Raw genomic sequence first — 17,827 nt, forward strand, 5'->3', positions numbered from 1 at the left:
AGGGATATGCGTCTCTCCCTAAGACGCATGACCCTCATGCGTCGTTAAAAAAAACGAAAAAAAAAGAGAGACGCATGACCTTCATGCGTCTCTATGAAAGACGCATAATTGTCATGCGTCTCATTAAAAGGAGACGCATGAGGGTCATGCGTCTCTCCCAAATCAGGAACAAAAAAAAACTCTAGAACAAACGATGAATCCTATCTCTCTTCTAGCACAAAAATAGAAAAAACCCCACAATCGGCGAGGCGAAACTCACTCTAGGTCGCTTCTTCGCCGTCATCGACCTCCAGCCCTAGCGAAAATTCCTGTTCCCCGATAATTCACAAAACTGGAGCTCAGGCACAAATCGAAAACAAAAATTCAATCATCAATTTCTATTAACACGTAAAAGCTGGTAGCTGAGAAAGTTGGTGTAACACCCGAGAGAGAGAGAGAGACTTTACTTGTTTGCGTTTTTAAAGGTGCGAATAAAAGGGTGACATTTGACAACCTTGTTATAAAACTGGTGATGTTTTAAAAGTGGACCGATTAATTAATGAGTTAATTAGTAATTACTCTAACTATTCATGATTCAGTCTTCAGATTAAGTTTGTGGTTAATACAAAAACATACTACTTCCATGTCCTACAAAAATAAGTTACGGAGTAAGTTTAATCTACGACTACATGGTCCCAGAATAAGAATGTTTTATCAAATCGTGTGAGAGTTGGCCTAGTAGTCAATGACAAAGTCAGGATTTTTATACCGGAGGTCCAACTGTTCAAGCGGCAAGCCTGGAATATATTCTGGTATCGGTGTCGCCGAAATTACAGCATGGACGATAGGAGAATGCGAGAGATATATATGATAATGAGCTAGTACAAAGAATTAAACGATTATCTAAATATATATACTCTTTCCGTCCCATAAAAATATGTGCACTTTCCATTTTCGTCATTCCCACAAAAATATGTGCATTCTATTTTTGGAAAGTTATATTAATTTAATAATATAGGTCTCACTACCCACTAACACTATTTTAGCTATCATTCTCTCTCTCTTACTTTACCATTCCATTCTCCATTTCTCCTCATCTTTCTTACTTTACCAATTTTATCTTAATTCCCGTGCCACATCCATTGCCCATAGTTTTATGGGACAGCGGGAGTATGATGTTTGTCGATCAAAATAGCGTAATATTGAAAGAAGCGATAATATCGGGAAAAAATAACAACACTGATAGATACTCCTTCCATCCTCCATTAGGAGTCTCATTTAATGGCGGCACGAGTTTTAAGAAATGTTACAAAAAGTGGGTGGAAAAAAGTTAGTGGAATAGGGGTCTCACTTTATATATTAGTTTTAAATAAAATGTGAGTGGAGTGAGTTAGTGGGAGGTAAAATTATATTACCATTTATGATAAAAGTGAATCGAGACTCCTATTCACGAACGGACAAAAATGAAAAAACAGGACTCCTATTCACGAACAAAGGAAATAGTAAATGTACATATGATGTTTGTCGATCAAAATAGCGTAGTAGTCAAGAAGCAATAATGTCGATAAAACAAGAAAATAGAGATAATGTAGTAACACATAGATAAGTCAAGATATAAGCATCTTATATCACCTTGTATTATAAATTTATATCCTAAAATTTAAAGAATAAAAATAATTCTAGAAAAAAGCATATTTCACATAAAAGATAGTCCATCTATTCCAATATGTGCATTTGAAATGACAAGAGAATTAATGTACAATTGGTAAAGTACGAAAAGAGTAGTTAAAGTAGTGTTATTGGATAGTGAGACTCATATTTTTATTAGTGTTTAATGAGTTGTAATGCTGGACCATATTAATATAAGCCGTAAATAACTTGATGTTCTAGCAATGAGTTTGGATAACTTTCCATAAATAGAGATGCTCGTAATTTTTTGAATGGATGGAAGATACACATATTTTTATGGGATTAACAGAAATAGAAAATGCAGATATTTTTGTAGAACAGAGTGAGTGGTAATTATAAAATGTACAGAAAATATACAAACAGCATAAAAATATTTAAAAAATAGTGGGTAATCATTCTAAATGAGGTAATAATTCTAAAAAATAACATATTTCACAGAAAATAAAAAATACTATAAATTTAAATAAAATATTAAGGAAAAAAGAAAACGTGTACCAAATGAAAACAAATGAAAAAAATACAGTATTTGTTATACCAATGTATAAATACATAATCCTCTTTTTTGTCACTATAAAAAAGACTTAAATTTTAATCACTATAAAAAATAACTCCTCCAGCATTGCAGTATTTGTTATACCAATGTATAAATACATAATCCTCTTTTTTGTCACTATAAAAAAGACTTAAATTTTAATACACAATTAATTAAAAAACAAAAGAGAGAAAGGGAAATGATAATGCAAATAGTACTAATAGAGAGTGGGTCCACATTATTATTAGTGTAATAGGATTTCTAAAATTATAAAATTCATACTTTTCAAGAATGACGAACTAAAAAAAATAGTGCTATCACATGGACTACAAGCCCCAATGTCACTTCGTCCTTGAGAGTAGTAGATCGATTAATGTCTAAGAGCACCCGTAACGCGGGCCGCGGGCATTCCGCGTTTCGTTCCTTCGGAACGAAACCGTAGCGGAACGCGTTACGGCGCTGCGTTTCGTCGCGGTTCCGTTCCCATGCCGTCCCGGGTGCCGTCGGCACGAGACGCGCGCCGAGGCGACGTGGCGGCCTCCCATTCGACGTGTGACGCCCACTCACTGCCCCGCGAGTGGGCGTCGTCACGGTGACGCAATAATTCATTTTTTATTTTAAATTCGAATTTAATAATAAAAAAAATTTGCAACGGTATTGTTACCGTTTTTTTTGCCGTTATTTATTTATTTTTTTTAATTTATTTACTCTATAAATGCTCCTATTTCATACTCATTTCACTCACAAACACACATCTATTCCTCTCAAATCCTCTCTATTTCCACCTCAATTTTCATCTCAAATCAACTCTGTTTTCTTCTCCCAAATTTAATCAAACTAATGGATCCTTTTGAACAAATGCGTCAAATATTGGAACAATCACTTGAAGAAGATCGACGACGGGAGGCGGAAGAAGCCGCGCCACCCCAACGACGCTCCCATACGTACATCCATCGTAACCGGGAGGAAGCCGCCGCAAGGTTAGTACGCGACTACTTCTGCGATAACCCGGTTTGGGGAGATACGTACTTCCGTATGTGCTCGCTCAAATTCTGCAAAGGCGTCCGGGCAGCCTTCACCGACGAATTTCTCCGGAGGCCAAGCACGACCGATTGTCAGTTCCTACTCGACCTTCACGAAACAGTGCACGGATTCTCCGGGATGCTCGGCAGCGTCGATTGCATGCACTGGCTTGCCCGGTGGCGTGGAAGGGGTCCTACACGAGCGGCCACAAAGGCACCCACTCAACCGTTATACTCGAGGCCGTTGCCGACTACCGCCTTTGGATCTGGCACGCGTACTTCGGGGTTCCCGGGTCGAACAACGACGTAAACGTGCTCCACCAGTCCGACCTCTTGACCGAAGTTTTGGATGGTAAAGCGCCGGCCATCAACTTCGTCGCCAACAACCGGCTTTATAAAATGGGGTACTATCTCGCCGATGGCATCTACCCGAAGTGGCCTACCTTCGTGAAGACGTCCAGTGGGTCTGCGAACCCAAAGCAGGCTCTTTTTGCGCAGAAGCAGGAGGCCGCTCGCAAGGATGTGGAGAGGGCGTTCGGGGTTCTCCAAGCGCGTTTCAACATCATCAAAGCCCCGGCTCGTACGTGGTTCATGGAGAACATGGTCGACATCATGTATACGTGCATAATCTTGCACAACATGATTGTCCAAGACGAAGGACCCGAGGCGGGAAATTGGTTCGACCCCGAATCCCCCGGAAGCTCAACCGCAAGTAGTCCGCCTCGAAGTGGAGCGCATCCGTCTATACAAGAACGGTTATCTATTCGTGCAAGGACACGCGACTCTAGCGCACACACCCAACTCCAACAGGATCTAATTGAGCACATTTGGTCAAACTTTGGCGGTTGAAATTATTAAAATTGTGTACTTTTATTTTTTTTAGGATTTTAATTGTGTGCTTTTTATTTTTTTAAGTTTAAGTTGTAACTTTGTTTTAATGTTGTGTGTTTTTTAATAAAGTGTGTTTGTTTTTTATTAAAGTGTGTTTGTTTTAATTGGAGTTGGAAACAAAAATAAAAATGAAATTGAATGAATAGTAATTTAAGGAACGGAGGGTTACAGGTTCCGTTCCTTAGTTAAGGAATGGAGTAAAAAAGTACAGTAGGGCCCGCAAATCGTAGTTTAAGGAACGGTTTAGGAACAACGTTGTGGATGGCCTAAGACCAAATTTGTACAGAATTTATTTGCCAACAAAAAGGAATGTTATGTCAAATTATATTATTCGTTAAAAAAATTATATTATGTTCATAATAAAATTATAAATAAAAGTAAATATTTGAAACCTTTTATTATCGCAACTGAAGTACATAGTACGTCAAAATAACATGGAATGCCTTAATTTGATTGGGAGTACTGTTATTAAATGTCAATTTCCCTATTCATTGGTCAAATTTTCCTAATTATGTTAATTGATCGAATTTGGTTAAATTGATTAAGGATCTTGCTCGATTAATAAATGATTGACATGTTTGAAAAAGTTATGCTTTCAGAAAATTTAGATAAATGATTAAACACATAAATATGGAGTAATAAAGTATAAAGATGTTTGTGGGGCTAGTGCCAGCTTCCAGTAAATATAGAAGGATAGAATCCATCTTTAGATATAGTAACAAATAATGTGAATGTTTTTGCATGATATAGAAGGATAGAATCCATCCGAGAACGTCGCCAACAATGATTGCCGGCGGGAGTCTTCACCTGGCGTCCCCACCAACCTCAGCCGGCTTCCGCCACTACCCACCACAGTCAGTCTGCTGCGCGCTGACAAAACAAGGCCAGCGGTTTCTCTCCTCCCTCGCCGCCGCAGAAGAGCCTTCCACCGCCGCCAGCTTACTCCGGAAATTTGCCGCCTCATCGTCGAAGCACGTGGCCCTCACCACGCTCTCCCATCTCCTCTCCACCTCCGATCCCTGTCCACGCCTCTCCTCCGTCGCATTTCCGGTACGTTCACTGACAAAAAATTGTGCGATTTGCTACTCCATAGAGGCAATTTCTCAAACAGTTGGCGTGCTTGTAGTTGTTTGCAGCGATCAAGCAAGAATCGTGGTTTAGCTGGAATGCAAAGCTGGGGGCAGATGTGATTGCTTTCCTGTACAAGGAAGAGAGGTTTGAAGAGGCAGAAAATCTGTTTGATGAGACAGTTTTAAAGTTGGGATTGAAAGAAAGGGATCTGTGTGCATTCTACTGTAATTTAGTGGATTCTAATGCTAAGCATAAGTCAGAGAGGGGGTTTTTAAATTCTTGTAGGGAGTTGAGGAAGTTGATTATGCAGTCAGGTGGTGTTTATACAAAGCAGAGAGGGTATTCGGCCATGGCTGCTGGGTTTTGTGAGATGGGGTATCCAGAGAAGGCTGAGAATGTGGTGCAAGAAATGGTGGGTAATGGGGTGAGAGTGACAGCTTTTGAGCTGAGATCGTTGGTGTATGGTTATGGGCAGAAGGGGCTTCTTGAAGATATGAAGAGGAGCATAGTTTGGATGGAAAACAAAGGGTTTGGATTGGATACGGTGTGTTGTAACATGGTGTTATCATCATTTGGAGCACATGGCGAGATTCAAGAAATGGTTTCATGGCTGAAGAAGATGAAGGGTTTAGGCATAGAGTTATCAGTTAGAACTTATAATTCGGTTCTAAATTGGTGTCCCACCATCGTGTTCCTGCTCAAAGATATCAAGAGTGCACCTCTATCGATTGATGGGCTGGTGGATGGTTTGAAAGGAGATGAAGCCAGTTTGGTGCTGGAGTTGTTGAACTCGACTGTTCTTGATCAGGTGATGGAGTGTAGCCAGTCGCAGTTGAAGCTGGATTTGCATGGAATGCATGTGAGCACGACGTATTTCGTACTGCTGCAGTGGTTTCTTGAGCTGAAGCTGAGGTTTGTTGCTGGGGATTGCACGACTCCTGCTGAGATTCTGGTGATTTCTGGCCATGGGAAGCACAGCTCTGCAAGAGGAGAATCACCTGTAAGATGTTTGGCGAAAGAAATTTTTATGAGGACAAAATGCCCATTGAGGATTGATAGGAAGAATATTGGATGTTTCATTGGCAAAGGAAAAGCATTCAAGGACTGGTTGCTTCATATATTGTGACAAAATCCTTTTATCTAATGTAATTTTCCCTTAACCAAAAATTTAATAGTTACTTCAATTTCGGCATCTCTTTGCATTTAATAGGAAAAAACCTTCAATTAAATGCACAAATTTGCAAATCCAAACCTTGCATCTGCATTTTAGTCCCTTATTGGTTCGACTTGAATTCAGTGGTTGCACTCGTCAAGTTCAAGCCCGGTGACTTGCCCTTCCACCTAAAAGAATGCAATTTGTAATATTGCAATAAATTACGCAGTATGGTTAGCAAAGATGGAGTTTCAACTCTTGAAGCAAGCAAGAATCGCATCTCTGAATTAATTTAGTGAAAGCACACATCTTTATTGCATTTCAATGGAACTTCGTGTAAAGTTGATAATGTGAGGCAATATTTTCAGTGCATAAGCCGCAAGATTTGAGATAGTATACATACCTACCGAGACAAGTCTCAGAACCAAGGCATCCACCATATATACATTTTTCCAAGGTTTTTGAGGGAAACTGCTTCAGAAATTAGCCGGCGAGCTTGTCCCTCCACGGCTAGAGGTAGAGAAGGTGCAGCTCCTACACCGACAACTACTCCCTGCAGACGTGCTTCTATGTTGCTGATGGCTCGCTGAAAGTTAAACAGAAAGAAGTAGTCAATATCATCTAGTTTGGTCAAACCATGACTTATGTAACCAGGTAGCCATCTTTTTAGGAGAAAGGACAAACAGAGCTCCTCAAGGAAGAGAGGGGGACAAACCTGTGCATGTGGATTTTGTACTTCTACTCCACTAGATTTGTGAGATTTAGTCCATTCGACAAGAGGATCATGGATGAAAGTTTCCAGAACACTCATCAGTGTCTCCTTGTGAGCCCTCAGAATTGAAAGTGTGATCTCAGAAACCCTCAGGTAGGTGCCCTCATAGCCAGTTATGCCAAGCCCATCAATCATGTTCTTTATAAAGAAACAACGAAAAACAAATCAATACAAAAGTGGTATTACTGGTTTTATAACAGTAGATCCAAAAATCAAATAAGCAGATGTTCCATAGTGAAAAATATGAACAGTATTTGCCCTAGTTATGCCAAAACAAAAAAATCCTATTACCTGTGTCAGTCTGAATGGCACCAACTCTGGCTTCTCCAACTGCAGGCCTTTGTCAAATAAGCAACTAAAGTCAACATGCACGCAATCCCCAGTGGTAGAATCAAAAAGGATGTTTTCACCATGCCGATCCCCAAGACCAACAATATGACCAACCATTGACCAGACTGCAGTAGTATGTGCATAGGCAGTACGGGCTCTAAACCACATAGCTGGTTCTGAGAATGTGTTTAGAAACCATTTGTGGAAAGCTGGAGGGAACATTGGCAGGATTTTGGTCTTCAGCATTTGATCTTCAGGCATTTTACCATGTGATTGGTCATAGGTACGCTTAATTTGAGGATTTGTTTTCTGCTTATCAAACTTTCCAGAGCTTATGTAGATGTCCTGGAGAATATGTCGAAGCCCACGAGTATGAGGGACCCACTCAACCATGCCACAATCTTCTGTCAAAGGAATCACTGCAAAAGTACGAATATAAAGCTTCCGACGACGACTTTCAGGATTTTTGGAAAGCAAACGGTTTATCATTGTATTGAACTCCATCATTCTTGCGTCTTTCCTCAGGTCATCCTTTGGCTTGCAAAGAAATGGGTGTTGCTTTCCATCACTACTTATGAGAATGACCTGCCAATAATATATGATGTCTAAAAATAAAGCCAGTGAAGTTCAAATCATACACATATTGAGAGCCTCTTAAGAGAAACAGTCATTAGGGGGGGGGGGAACAACATCACCAAAATAAGAAAAAAAAGAGTGCAAGATTAGGTCATACTTTTTTGGGGCGCTGAAGTGATGAAAGAATTTCAGCCTCATCTGTTATTCCAGATATTGTAGGCAGATATGAATGTGAAAAGATGTCTGATGTACCAGAATCTGCAGGATTTGCATCATCTGATGGTAGGTTAACAGTAAGAGATTCCTGGGTTGGCATTATAATTTCCACAGGCATCATCCTCTTCAGGGCACTAAACTCGGTCAAAATATTGATTGTCTTTGACTTTGATTGGCCTGGATGGAAGCATAACCTGATTAAATGATCCACAAGAGCAGCAAATTGCAAGAACATAGAGTTAAAGGCTCCTTGATTGGATCCTCTTCTAGCAGCTTGTATGATCTCTGCTGCAGAATCTCTTCTCGAAGAAACAGTAGACTTTGTAACAGCTGCCATAGTCCAAAGGGCTTGCTGTGGGTACTGCTGGAGAACAGAAGTTATTATCCGCTTTACCAAGCGGACAGTTACTTCATTTTGGTGGCAAATCCTTGAAACCAATTGAGGCAAGACAGTCAACCACTGGTAGGTTGGCAAGTCCTTCAAGCACCCTCTAATGATACTCTCGATCTAAGAAGGAAAAGGAAATTAACATAAAATAATGAATGTGAGAAATGAAAGCTTAAATTTTAGTTGGTGAACATAATTACCTTCAAATGGACATTTTTCATATCCTTAGTGGACTGTTGATTACTTCTATAATAAAAGGTCCCAAAGTCAAACCATAATGTTAAAAACCTTGGCAGGGCCTGGAACAGATTTTTGTGGCCCCTGTGAAGCCCTTTTGCATAAAATAACAGCACATCAGGAAGATAAGTCCACCAGCTTTGCTCTGAATTTATGTTTTTAGATGCAAGTGCTGAATTAGATGGCATCACTCGCACTGACTGTTCAGTAGGGCCTTCCTGCCGTTTACGGGCATCAACAAGCACTTCATCACAGTATTTTGCCATGTAGAAGAACCCCTTCTCCCACTTGGGCTGCAGTTCCTTCACCCTAGAATATAGAGTTATCACATCTTCCTTTTGCTTTTGCCCAGTGTAATGAATCCACCTCGAGTACAGGAGGAGGGTCTTTGCTATATCTGGATTTTCATTCATACATTCAGCATCAGAGAGCAAAGGGGGAGGATTCACAGGAGCCACAGAGAGGCTGGTAATTGATGACATAGCAGCAGGGCCAACAACTTCAATGGGCATGTTTAAAAGGGACTGTTGCAGCTCTGCAATGGCACCATCTGCCCGCCTGGTGTTCCACAGAAGCTTAGCCTTCTCAATATGAACATTAGATGCCTGCGCAGCCTTGGCTTCCAAAATTGCCCGGTTTGCAGTTTCATAATGACCAGCTGAGCGACAAAGCTTTGCATATTGTATCCAGCAATTTCCAACTTGAGCACCAAGACCACTGGCACTAAAAACAAGTCTTCTGAATGCCAAGAGCGGTTCCCTTGCCCACAAAGATGGTTGGGTAAGTTTGAGCCGGCATTCCCAATTTTCCAGAGCACTTAAGAATTCTGGTTCATCTAGTTCGAATCTCCTTCCTAGAAATGACTCCCCTTTTAGAAGAGAGTTGAAATCCTCAAGCTCACGGAGCAAGTGGAGTTTGACAACAAATGGGTATGCTCGTGCATAAGAATCCATGCCAGCTGCAGCCAGTGGAGCAATTAGAGCTTGCTTAGACTTGGCAATTTTCTCAGCAACAGAAAACTGATCCTTTTCCATCATCGCCTGAAGAATCTTTGCTACACCTTTGTCAAAAGAAGCATTACTCTCAGAGCTGCTATAAAGTAAACCTTCTTCATCAGCTCCTGTCAGGTACTCACCCATCAAGTCCCACCTCCCTAGCCTCCAGGCAGCTTGAACCCCTTGGGTGCACCATGTTTTCTTATACTGAGGATTCCTACGAATTAATCCATCTACATGAGTTACCATGGCCTGTAAATGACACATGTTCAATAAGCAATTGAGGACATCTGAATGCCTCTGAACAGCAGGTTCCATCTGCAGAGCGTGCTCACAAGAAGTCAAAACTTCAGCCCATTTTCCAGCCTTTTTGTTAATCAAAAGGTGGTCTTCCAAGCTTTTTGATTTACGTAGAGATGCCAATCCAGATAAGCCATCTGGTTCATCCAGTTCGCTGTAGATTTCCATAAGAAAAGATATGTCTTCATCCTCAAAGACTCCACAGCTCCTTTCAGAAGCAGGATTGAAAGACCCTGACTTATCCCACACATAGGACTCAAAATACAATAAAGATCTAGCATAAGCCTGACATCTGAATGAGGCCCTAGCAAGGGTAAATTTTGGAATTGCACCAAGGAGTTCTGACACATGTTTGCATTGAACAAGCACTTGGTTTGAATCATCTAGAAGAGCCATATTCTGGTCCTTATACTTGATTGCCAGCTGCTTAGAGTTGGATGACTGAAGAGGCTGGGAAAGGGCAAGTTCTTGCTCCACATCATCTACCCATTGGCCTAGATTGTCAAGAAGTGTAAATACAGCTTGGATACACACCTCTCTTTGCCCAGAATTATTTCCGTGAGCAGCAGTAGTTCTACTATCTGAGGCGGCTGCATTAAGAACTGATAAAATTTCTTCTGTTATGCCACTACGTGCCTCCTCTGTACCGTCACACACAGCATTTAAGACCAAGTAGGGTAGAAGATACATGGCTATCTGCACATCATGGCGCACTATACCTCGACAAGCATTGAAAATTGAAGACCGAGAACCTGTGGCATGTGCAGTTAATTTTTTAATCCACAAGTATATCCATCTCCTGAATGACATTGAAGGACGGTATATAGATCCACAAGCTGTTGAGTCTGACACATTGGGAAGTTGGAATCTTGAGGTTAAGCAAGGTGCTATTATCTCTTTGATATAACTGGAAAACCGATCCCACAATCTCTGCCCCCTACCAAACTCATCAGAGCAGTTCACCATAGAAGATTTGCCTACCTTCATAAGCTGTTTGTCTTTGGTCCGCTCCAAAATACTGTCATCAAGAGATGGCCCACATCCTGCAATTTTTAGCAGCTCCTGAATAGCCAATGCAGCTGAATCTTGCACAATGGTATCTGGTGCTGCACTGAAAGCCCTGGCTAGATGCTTGTGAATCAACTCAAAAATGAGATCATCGTCAGAACATGCAATCTTAAAGCGTATGCTGGAAAATCCCTTGATTTTGGCAGGATCAATAGCACCCAGAGCTCCAAGGCAATCTGCACATATCAGCTTCAACCTCTGTCCAACCGAAGTCCTTGATTCCTCAGCACACCCTTTGAGCAGTGATGTTATCAGAGAACTCATGACATCCAAAGTTGAATCCCCTTCCTTAATGAACAAAGCCATGATCTCCTCCCTTTTCAAGTTCAACAACTTGCTTAGCTCAGATGCTACCATGTATCTTACATTCAAATTCTCGTGCTTTAACCCCTCCACAACATCGTGTAATTGGTCTTTCAGGGACATTAATCCACGTGCTTCTTCAATGACTTTGTTCACTTCTGCCAGAGCAAGTACATTGGGTACAGTAGGGAACTCACGAATGTGCTGCTTTAAAATGACCTTATTCTCAACTACAAGTTCTTCCAATATCTCAACAATTTTACCCGTATGGGAGGATGAATTCCCTGTATCTCTTTCCAGGAAAGGAACAAGTGCAGCAAAAACTTGAGAAATAACATGTTTAGTGCTAGCTGGTGAGACAGTAGCTAATTTCTTTAAAAACAAATGTAGTATAGAGAGGCCTTCACCCTGCAGCCATTGCTTGTTGATGGCATGCATGAGAAGAACCATAAATTTTGGTACATATGTGCCAAGATGGGAGCCCATCAATTCAATCAGCATCTCTATCCGTCTCATCGCTTGTTTTTGTAGTGGCATGTCCTCTGCATGAAGCATTTTTCTATCAATGCTGTTCAGCAAACCAACGACATGGTTCCTCAAAAAACCAGGGAGATCTTCACTGCCAGTAAGAATTCTTGCAAGTTCTCTTAACATAGTAGGTACCCTGGTTAATCTGTAAGAAAATCTAGATGATCAAGGTAAATTCTTCCAGTATTCTGTCGACTAATTAATAAAACTGAAGAAAATATAGATCATCAATATAATTCCAGTACTCTGTAGACTATTTAATAAAACTGTAAATAGATATCAAAAGAGCATAGTTGGTTATACTATGAAACTAAAACAAAGTCCGCTGTTATAGATTCCACAAGGAGCTGAAAAACAAGTGAGCAAACTGCAAATTTCAGATGATATCTCAAGCAGTACTTAAAAGTAGGCATAGATTTGACTTCCAAAACTTTTTATCAACATAACATGAATCATTTTATATTGATGTTATCTGTATACATACCTTTTACTTATTTCTTCTGGATCATTTACATCGGAGAAGCATATAAGTTCCTCCAAAAGTGCAGGCAAAGCAGCTGCAAAAATTTCTTGACTATTAGATCCAGTATGTTCATGGTAGAATTGCAACGCAGATTTTAATTCCTGTCCAGCTTGATGAAGAGCAAAGGCAAGAACTTTAGGCAGCCAATTAACAATTAGCTGCACCATGTCTGTGTTCAAACACTTGGCCAATTCATATAATGTTGCTTGTGCATGGTCATTATCATGCTCGAGGACCACAAGTCTAGGAAGAACAACAGGAATCATCCTCTTGACTAGTTCTTCAATTTCCACACCAAGAACAGCTGTTGAAAACTCTTCAACCATTTTTCGCTGATTGACCAGCCTCATGCATAGATAATCATACAATTCATTTCGGGCATGAAGAACTTTGGAAAGGATTGCCTCAAGCCCACCTGTGTGATGTAGGCAACAAGATCTGATAATCAGTTTCGATGCAGTCAGTCTCACTGTAACATGAGAACTGTCAAGCTGACCAATCAGTAAAATAAGAGAGAACAAAAATAGTTGACTATGGATATCAACAGATTTCATGATAGTTGCTGTAGTTTCTAGAAGGGTTTCAAAAACTAGAGGTTCCTCAGCAGCTGCCAAAGCTTGTTTTATTTTGTCCATGAACCTTTGTTCTCTTGATTTGTTGGAATCCTTATCTGAAAATAAAATCTCCAAAATAGGTTCCTGAAGAAAGAAACCTATTTGAGATCCAAAGGCTTGTCTCACATTTTTGTTCTTGTTAAGAAGTAAAAGCTCAATGCACTGAACCCACTGAGATCTTGTCTTAAGCAAAATATCTTCAGTTCCATGCAGAAGGATTCGTTGAATTATTCTTACACATGCAACTTGAACTTCTTCTGATGGCTGATCATAAAGGAGCTCAAAAAATAAAGACTGCAAATGCATAAAATCACAGATCAAAGGAGAACCACTTTCGAGCATGCTCGGTGAAAGAACTTCCAAACAAGACCCATCGTCAACTGTGTCACTCATGTCACACTTTGAACACCAAAATCCTTGCAACTGACGATGAATAGGTGAGTCTTCTTTATTGTTATCCTTTGTGAAGTATAATTTGCATTCAGCTCCCAGAAAAGCAGTAGAACCATTGTAGCATCCATGCAGGCATGTGAGATGACCAAGAGAGAGGACAACTGTTTTCTTGACTTGCTCACTATTATCTCCTTTTAGGATTCTGAAAAGCAAGAAAATAGAATGTTTTTATTTAAAAGGTTACAGACGGTTGTGTAATCCTAATCTTAACTACAAAGGTATTCTCCACTTACTCCAGCCTTTTGACCATATGGGGCAGAATAGCAAACCCTGAGAGTAGAACAACCACTGGCATAGAAGTGACAGCTTCAATTCTAACTTCTTCTTCATCATCTTGAAGCCCCAAGTCCATAATATCAAGATCCACCAAATGCTCTCTTATACACTCAACCCTGGACTGCACACGAACAGAGAAACATTTTGCCTTCCATAGGGGATGGGATTCTGTCATGGAAGGAGTATTATCCCAAGGAAGCTTTAGCAGTGGTCTCAAGATGTTCCCAATATCGTCAGTATTTCCGTAGATCATATGCATACTCTCTTCAGATAAGGACCCTAAGTGAATAGAAGGCTTTGATAGTTAAATATGAAGAAAAATAAAAGGAAACAAACTGAAAACACATTAAGTTAAATGACTAGAAAAGAAGAGTGTGCCACATGCTGGGGGTGAGGAAAAGAATTAAAAGAGTTAGCGTAGAAGAAAGGATTTCAAACAGTAAACAAACACACACACACAGCTATGGACTTATTTTTAAGGCTTTAAGCTCATCTACTAGTTCCATTACCTCTCGAAAGCAGCAGGCAGTGGACAGCTTCTAGAAAAATTGATAGATCAACAGGGAATAGGAGTCCTTGTTCTACCTGCTAGATTTGTTAGACATTACAAAACGGCACAATCTAATTATATATATATATATATATATATATATATATAAATTAAAATAAAATAAACAAACCTGCTGAAACACCCAAGAAATCCAGTTGAACATAAGCTGAAATATGCAAAGAGATAGCTCAGCATGAGGATGTTCAGAAAAAACTATACAGAGTATGCAAATAGCTGCAAGGGAAGTTTCTGTCCCCAATGAACTAGTATTTTCTCCAGGAGGCTGTAGAAATCCAAGTAATAGATTTAATGAGGAGCACATAAAATCAGCATATTCTTTTTCCCCTGCACCAGTAAAACTACCAACAGCCTTGAATACATCAGGACATTTAGGGCCAGAAATGTCATCTACTTTTTGGCGCTTAGTTTCTAATGATTCTAAATCCTGAATGGATCTTTTGCGCTCACCATTTGAGCTTTCACCTTTATTAACCTTGGCCAGAGATAGACCAGTATGATTTTTGGGAGTTGTTATCATTCCAACAACATTGTGGCCTAGCCTCGAAACAGCAACTTTGAAGCAGCCTATTAAATGAAAATTGGGCTTTGATGAACAAAGCATACAAATTAGACATTCTGGCTTCCAAAAACAAGGGGGGCATGTATTCACAGTTCGGACATATGCACTGGTAAGAGCAGCCTGAAATGTTGAAAACATAGAATCGTAACATCAGCCAAACTATAAGGTTAAACAAGTCGCATATAAAACTGATCATGAGGGTCACTGAGCTACACCCACATGACAGAGACACATACAATGCATAGTAACTTTGAGCCCAAAGCTAATAGATTATTCTATTTCATAGAAAGAAAAGACAACACAGTGCATAATAAGTTATTAACCTTGAGCTCCAAGCTGCAAGTCTTCAGCATTGACTGAGAAAAAACGCGCATTATATCAGCTGCCGTTGACCTGACAACATCATCTGAACAGCACGAATGTAATGCCTGAAGACATGCTCCCAGTGATGAGTCATATGCCACACTTCTGAAATTAAAAAAAATGTCGCCATGAGAAAAATAACCTACATCAGACAACTATGGTACCATGTTGATACTGAAGATGATAGGACGACAGATCTTCGGAAAGTGTTTGCGAAAGCTAGGTATCTAAAATGACTCAGCTAATTCTAAGCAAGATTTGATGGCTGCAAAGCAATCAACAATAAGCTCAAATCTCAGTGGATAATATATCATTGGTTAATCTGTCATTAACGCCAAAAGAAATATTGAGCTGCCATGAGCTAAAACATCATGCTAATGCTATTAATTAACAGAAACTTAACATCTGATAAATCAGTGTGATAAGATCATTTTTCTAAATAAGCCACCAAGTAAAGTTATATGTTATGACCAATAATAATAATACCTGAAAATAGGAACAGCCTCAACATCTTCACTAAGTATAAATGTTATTGATTGTATTAGTTTTTCAGCAGGAACTATCTCACTGTTTCTCCCTGCTCTGATGAGGCGTGCAAAGTCAAAACATGCCTTCAGAAAACTTGAGAAGTTAGACTACACATTTGAGTCAGGTATTAAATCATATGATGCAGAGTTAATAAAGAAACTGCAGAAATTTGCAGTAATTTACCATGTGCAGATCAGCATCTCCAAAGCACAAAAGCTTGCAGACAGCCAAAACACATGATGCATCCAAAAGCCCTTCAACATACAAAGTTCCTTCGGTTAAGCATCTACTTAGAAGCTTGACGGTTGATGTGGCAAATGCTAGCAACCTTTCTCTTCCCGAAAGATCAATTAACATTCCTGGTCCAGTGGCTGGTCGATTACAATCTGGGTCATCTCCAAGAAGGACAGAGTGGTTGGAGATTCTGGCAAAAGACTCACAGAAAGACTTCAACAGCAGTCTCTTTGGTTCCCCTGAACATCTCCCATCAAATGTTGGGGCAGCATATAGAAGATCTATAGCGTGAAAAAAGTTTAATGCCATAACACGAATATAAGAATTATCAAGTGGTTTCAGATAGAATCATAGAACAACAAAGACTGCAATCCCATAAAAAGGAGAAAGAAATAGCATTCAAATGCACATTACAAGCTACTGACAAGTCCAACCAGATTAAGTGCAGAGATTTTGACAGTCTGTTTGTTTACCTTCAGTTAACAACATAGCATCCATAAAGAACTGGCGGTAAGCATCCCGATCACCTGTGCGGAGCAAGGACAACAGCGATCCAACAATCTCAAGTATCGCTCCATGTCGTGGACTAACAATAAAAAAAATTCAAACTATTTAATAAAACGGCTTCCCCAAGATGATTTATAGCCCACCAACAAAAAAAAACACTACTCTAAATTCTGCAGAAACAACTGTAGCAACTCTGAAATAAAACCTAAAGAAACAAAGCATCTTAGACTACAATTAGATAAACCTCGGTTTTCAAAAATATTGACGGAACACCCAAAAATATCAAAATCCTGCAAAAACAGCCGCAGCAGCACTAAAATAAAACCGACCACTTAAATCAAAATTAACAAACATATCAATAAATCAAGCTAATTACCGAAATGCAGGTTCAGCAAAGAAGGGCAGAATTCTTCCGATTACAGGAATAACCGCACTCGCCTGCCCGTGATAGAAAACTCCGGGAAAATTCTTCGCCGTGTGTGACAGCAGCTTCAGCACTGCAATCACCTCTCTCTCCTTGGCTACAATGCATTCAGTCGTTTTTTGACAAATTCACAATATAAAACCCCAACCATTCAAAATTTCCTACTATACAATGAGCAAATATGCAAAAATTACCAGACGATGAAGGAACAACGTAGGTTTGGAGGAGACTGGGGAGGACGGCGCGAAAGCGTGACTCCAAAACGTCGTCGCGCTGCTTGTTCGGAGGAGTTGATGCTGATGATGCGATGCGCTCCCGGAGCTCGTGCACCAGGCTCGACAAATTCGCCATTAAATCGTTGGCTCTAACTACAAAATGGTTCCAGTGTTTCGGTTTTGATTATATCCAGTCTAGAGAGAGGTGGAAGAATTCGCCATTAGATTGCTTGCCCAAACCAGTCCAACTCTGTTCTAGGAAGGAGAGAGTTCGTTGAGAGAGAAATTTGTGTGCGAGTGTGGTGAGAGGTGGAACTGGAATAGTTTCTCTCTACTGTGCAATGGTTTTCCCTCCCAACTATTGATGTTTGTGCGAAAAGTCGGTTGTAACCTTCTACATTACTTTTTGTTTTATTTATTTTCTTTAATTCTAGTAGTATTTTTTTTCAAAGAAGCCAGAAAAGGACTTATTTTTAGCGTGGTGATTTTGATTTCACGTGATGGAATGGA

General features: G+C 40.0%; 2 protein-coding genes across 6 annotated transcripts; one reads left to right on the forward strand and one right to left on the reverse strand.

Annotated features, from left to right (window-relative positions):
• The first annotated feature begins 4,734 nt into the window (after nucleotides 1–4,734).
• Nucleotides 4,735–6,376, forward strand: LOC121751576 (pentatricopeptide repeat-containing protein At2g17033-like). Its single transcript, XM_042146342.1, has 2 exons — nucleotides 4,735–5,163; nucleotides 5,240–6,376. Exons 1-2 carry the CDS (start codon nucleotides 4,897–4,899, stop codon nucleotides 6,308–6,310), a joined length of 1,338 nt encoding a protein of 445 aa, XP_042002276.1. The 5' UTR covers nucleotides 4,735–4,896; the 3' UTR covers nucleotides 6,311–6,376.
• On the reverse strand, nucleotides 6,032–17,621 carry LOC121751575 (serine/threonine-protein kinase ATR-like). 5 transcript variants are annotated; one of them, XM_042146339.1, is made up of 17 exons: nucleotides 17,297–17,621; nucleotides 17,055–17,199; nucleotides 16,645–16,757; nucleotides 16,121–16,452; nucleotides 15,896–16,020; nucleotides 15,370–15,514; nucleotides 14,597–15,166; nucleotides 14,426–14,501; nucleotides 13,874–14,195; nucleotides 12,535–13,782; nucleotides 8,820–12,195; nucleotides 8,173–8,739; nucleotides 7,401–8,024; nucleotides 7,053–7,247; nucleotides 6,745–6,923; nucleotides 6,437–6,525; nucleotides 6,032–6,164 (listed from the first exon to the last, which is right to left on the reverse strand). In XM_042146339.1, the coding sequence occupies exons 1-15, from the start codon at nucleotides 17,451–17,453 to the stop codon at nucleotides 6,756–6,758; spliced, it is 8,163 nt and encodes a 2,720-aa protein (XP_042002273.1). In that variant the 5' UTR covers nucleotides 17,454–17,621; the 3' UTR covers nucleotides 6,032–6,164; nucleotides 6,437–6,525; nucleotides 6,745–6,755. The 5 variants fall into 5 exon arrangements, with proteins under 5 accessions (XP_042002273.1, XP_042002271.1, XP_042002275.1 ...); XM_042146337.1 differs by having other exon boundaries at nucleotides 6,741–6,923; XM_042146340.1 differs by having other exon boundaries at nucleotides 6,043–6,182.
• Nucleotides 17,622–17,827: the final 206 nt, after the last annotated feature.

The sequence above is a fragment of the Salvia splendens genome, chromosome 10 (genome assembly GCF_004379255.2).
Source record: "Salvia splendens isolate huo1 chromosome 10, SspV2, whole genome shotgun sequence".
NCBI lineage: Eukaryota > Viridiplantae > Streptophyta > Magnoliopsida > Lamiales > Lamiaceae > Salvia > Salvia splendens.

Bases quoted from the DNA above. Each gene is read 5' to 3' on its own strand.
- LOC121751576 (XM_042146342.1), top strand. From the start codon at position 4,897: ATGATTGCCGGCGGGAGTCTTCACCTGGCGTCCCCACCAACCTCAGCC. The intron at 5,164-5,239 runs GTACGTTCACTG...GCGTGCTTGTAG, and splicing joins TCTCCTCCGTCGCATTTCCG to TTGTTTGCAGCGATCAAGCA.
- LOC121751575 (XM_042146339.1), bottom strand. From the start codon at position 17,453: ATGGCGAATTTGTCGAGCCTGGTGCACGAGCTCCGGGAGCGCATCGCA. The intron at 17,200-17,296 runs GTAATTTTTGCA...AATGCATTGTAG, and splicing joins CGTTGTTCCTTCATCGTCTG to CCAAGGAGAGAGAGGTGATT. The intron at 8,740-8,819 runs GTAATTATGTTC...TTTCCTTCTTAG, and splicing joins TGAAAAATGTCCATTTGAAG to ATCGAGAGTATCATTAGAGG.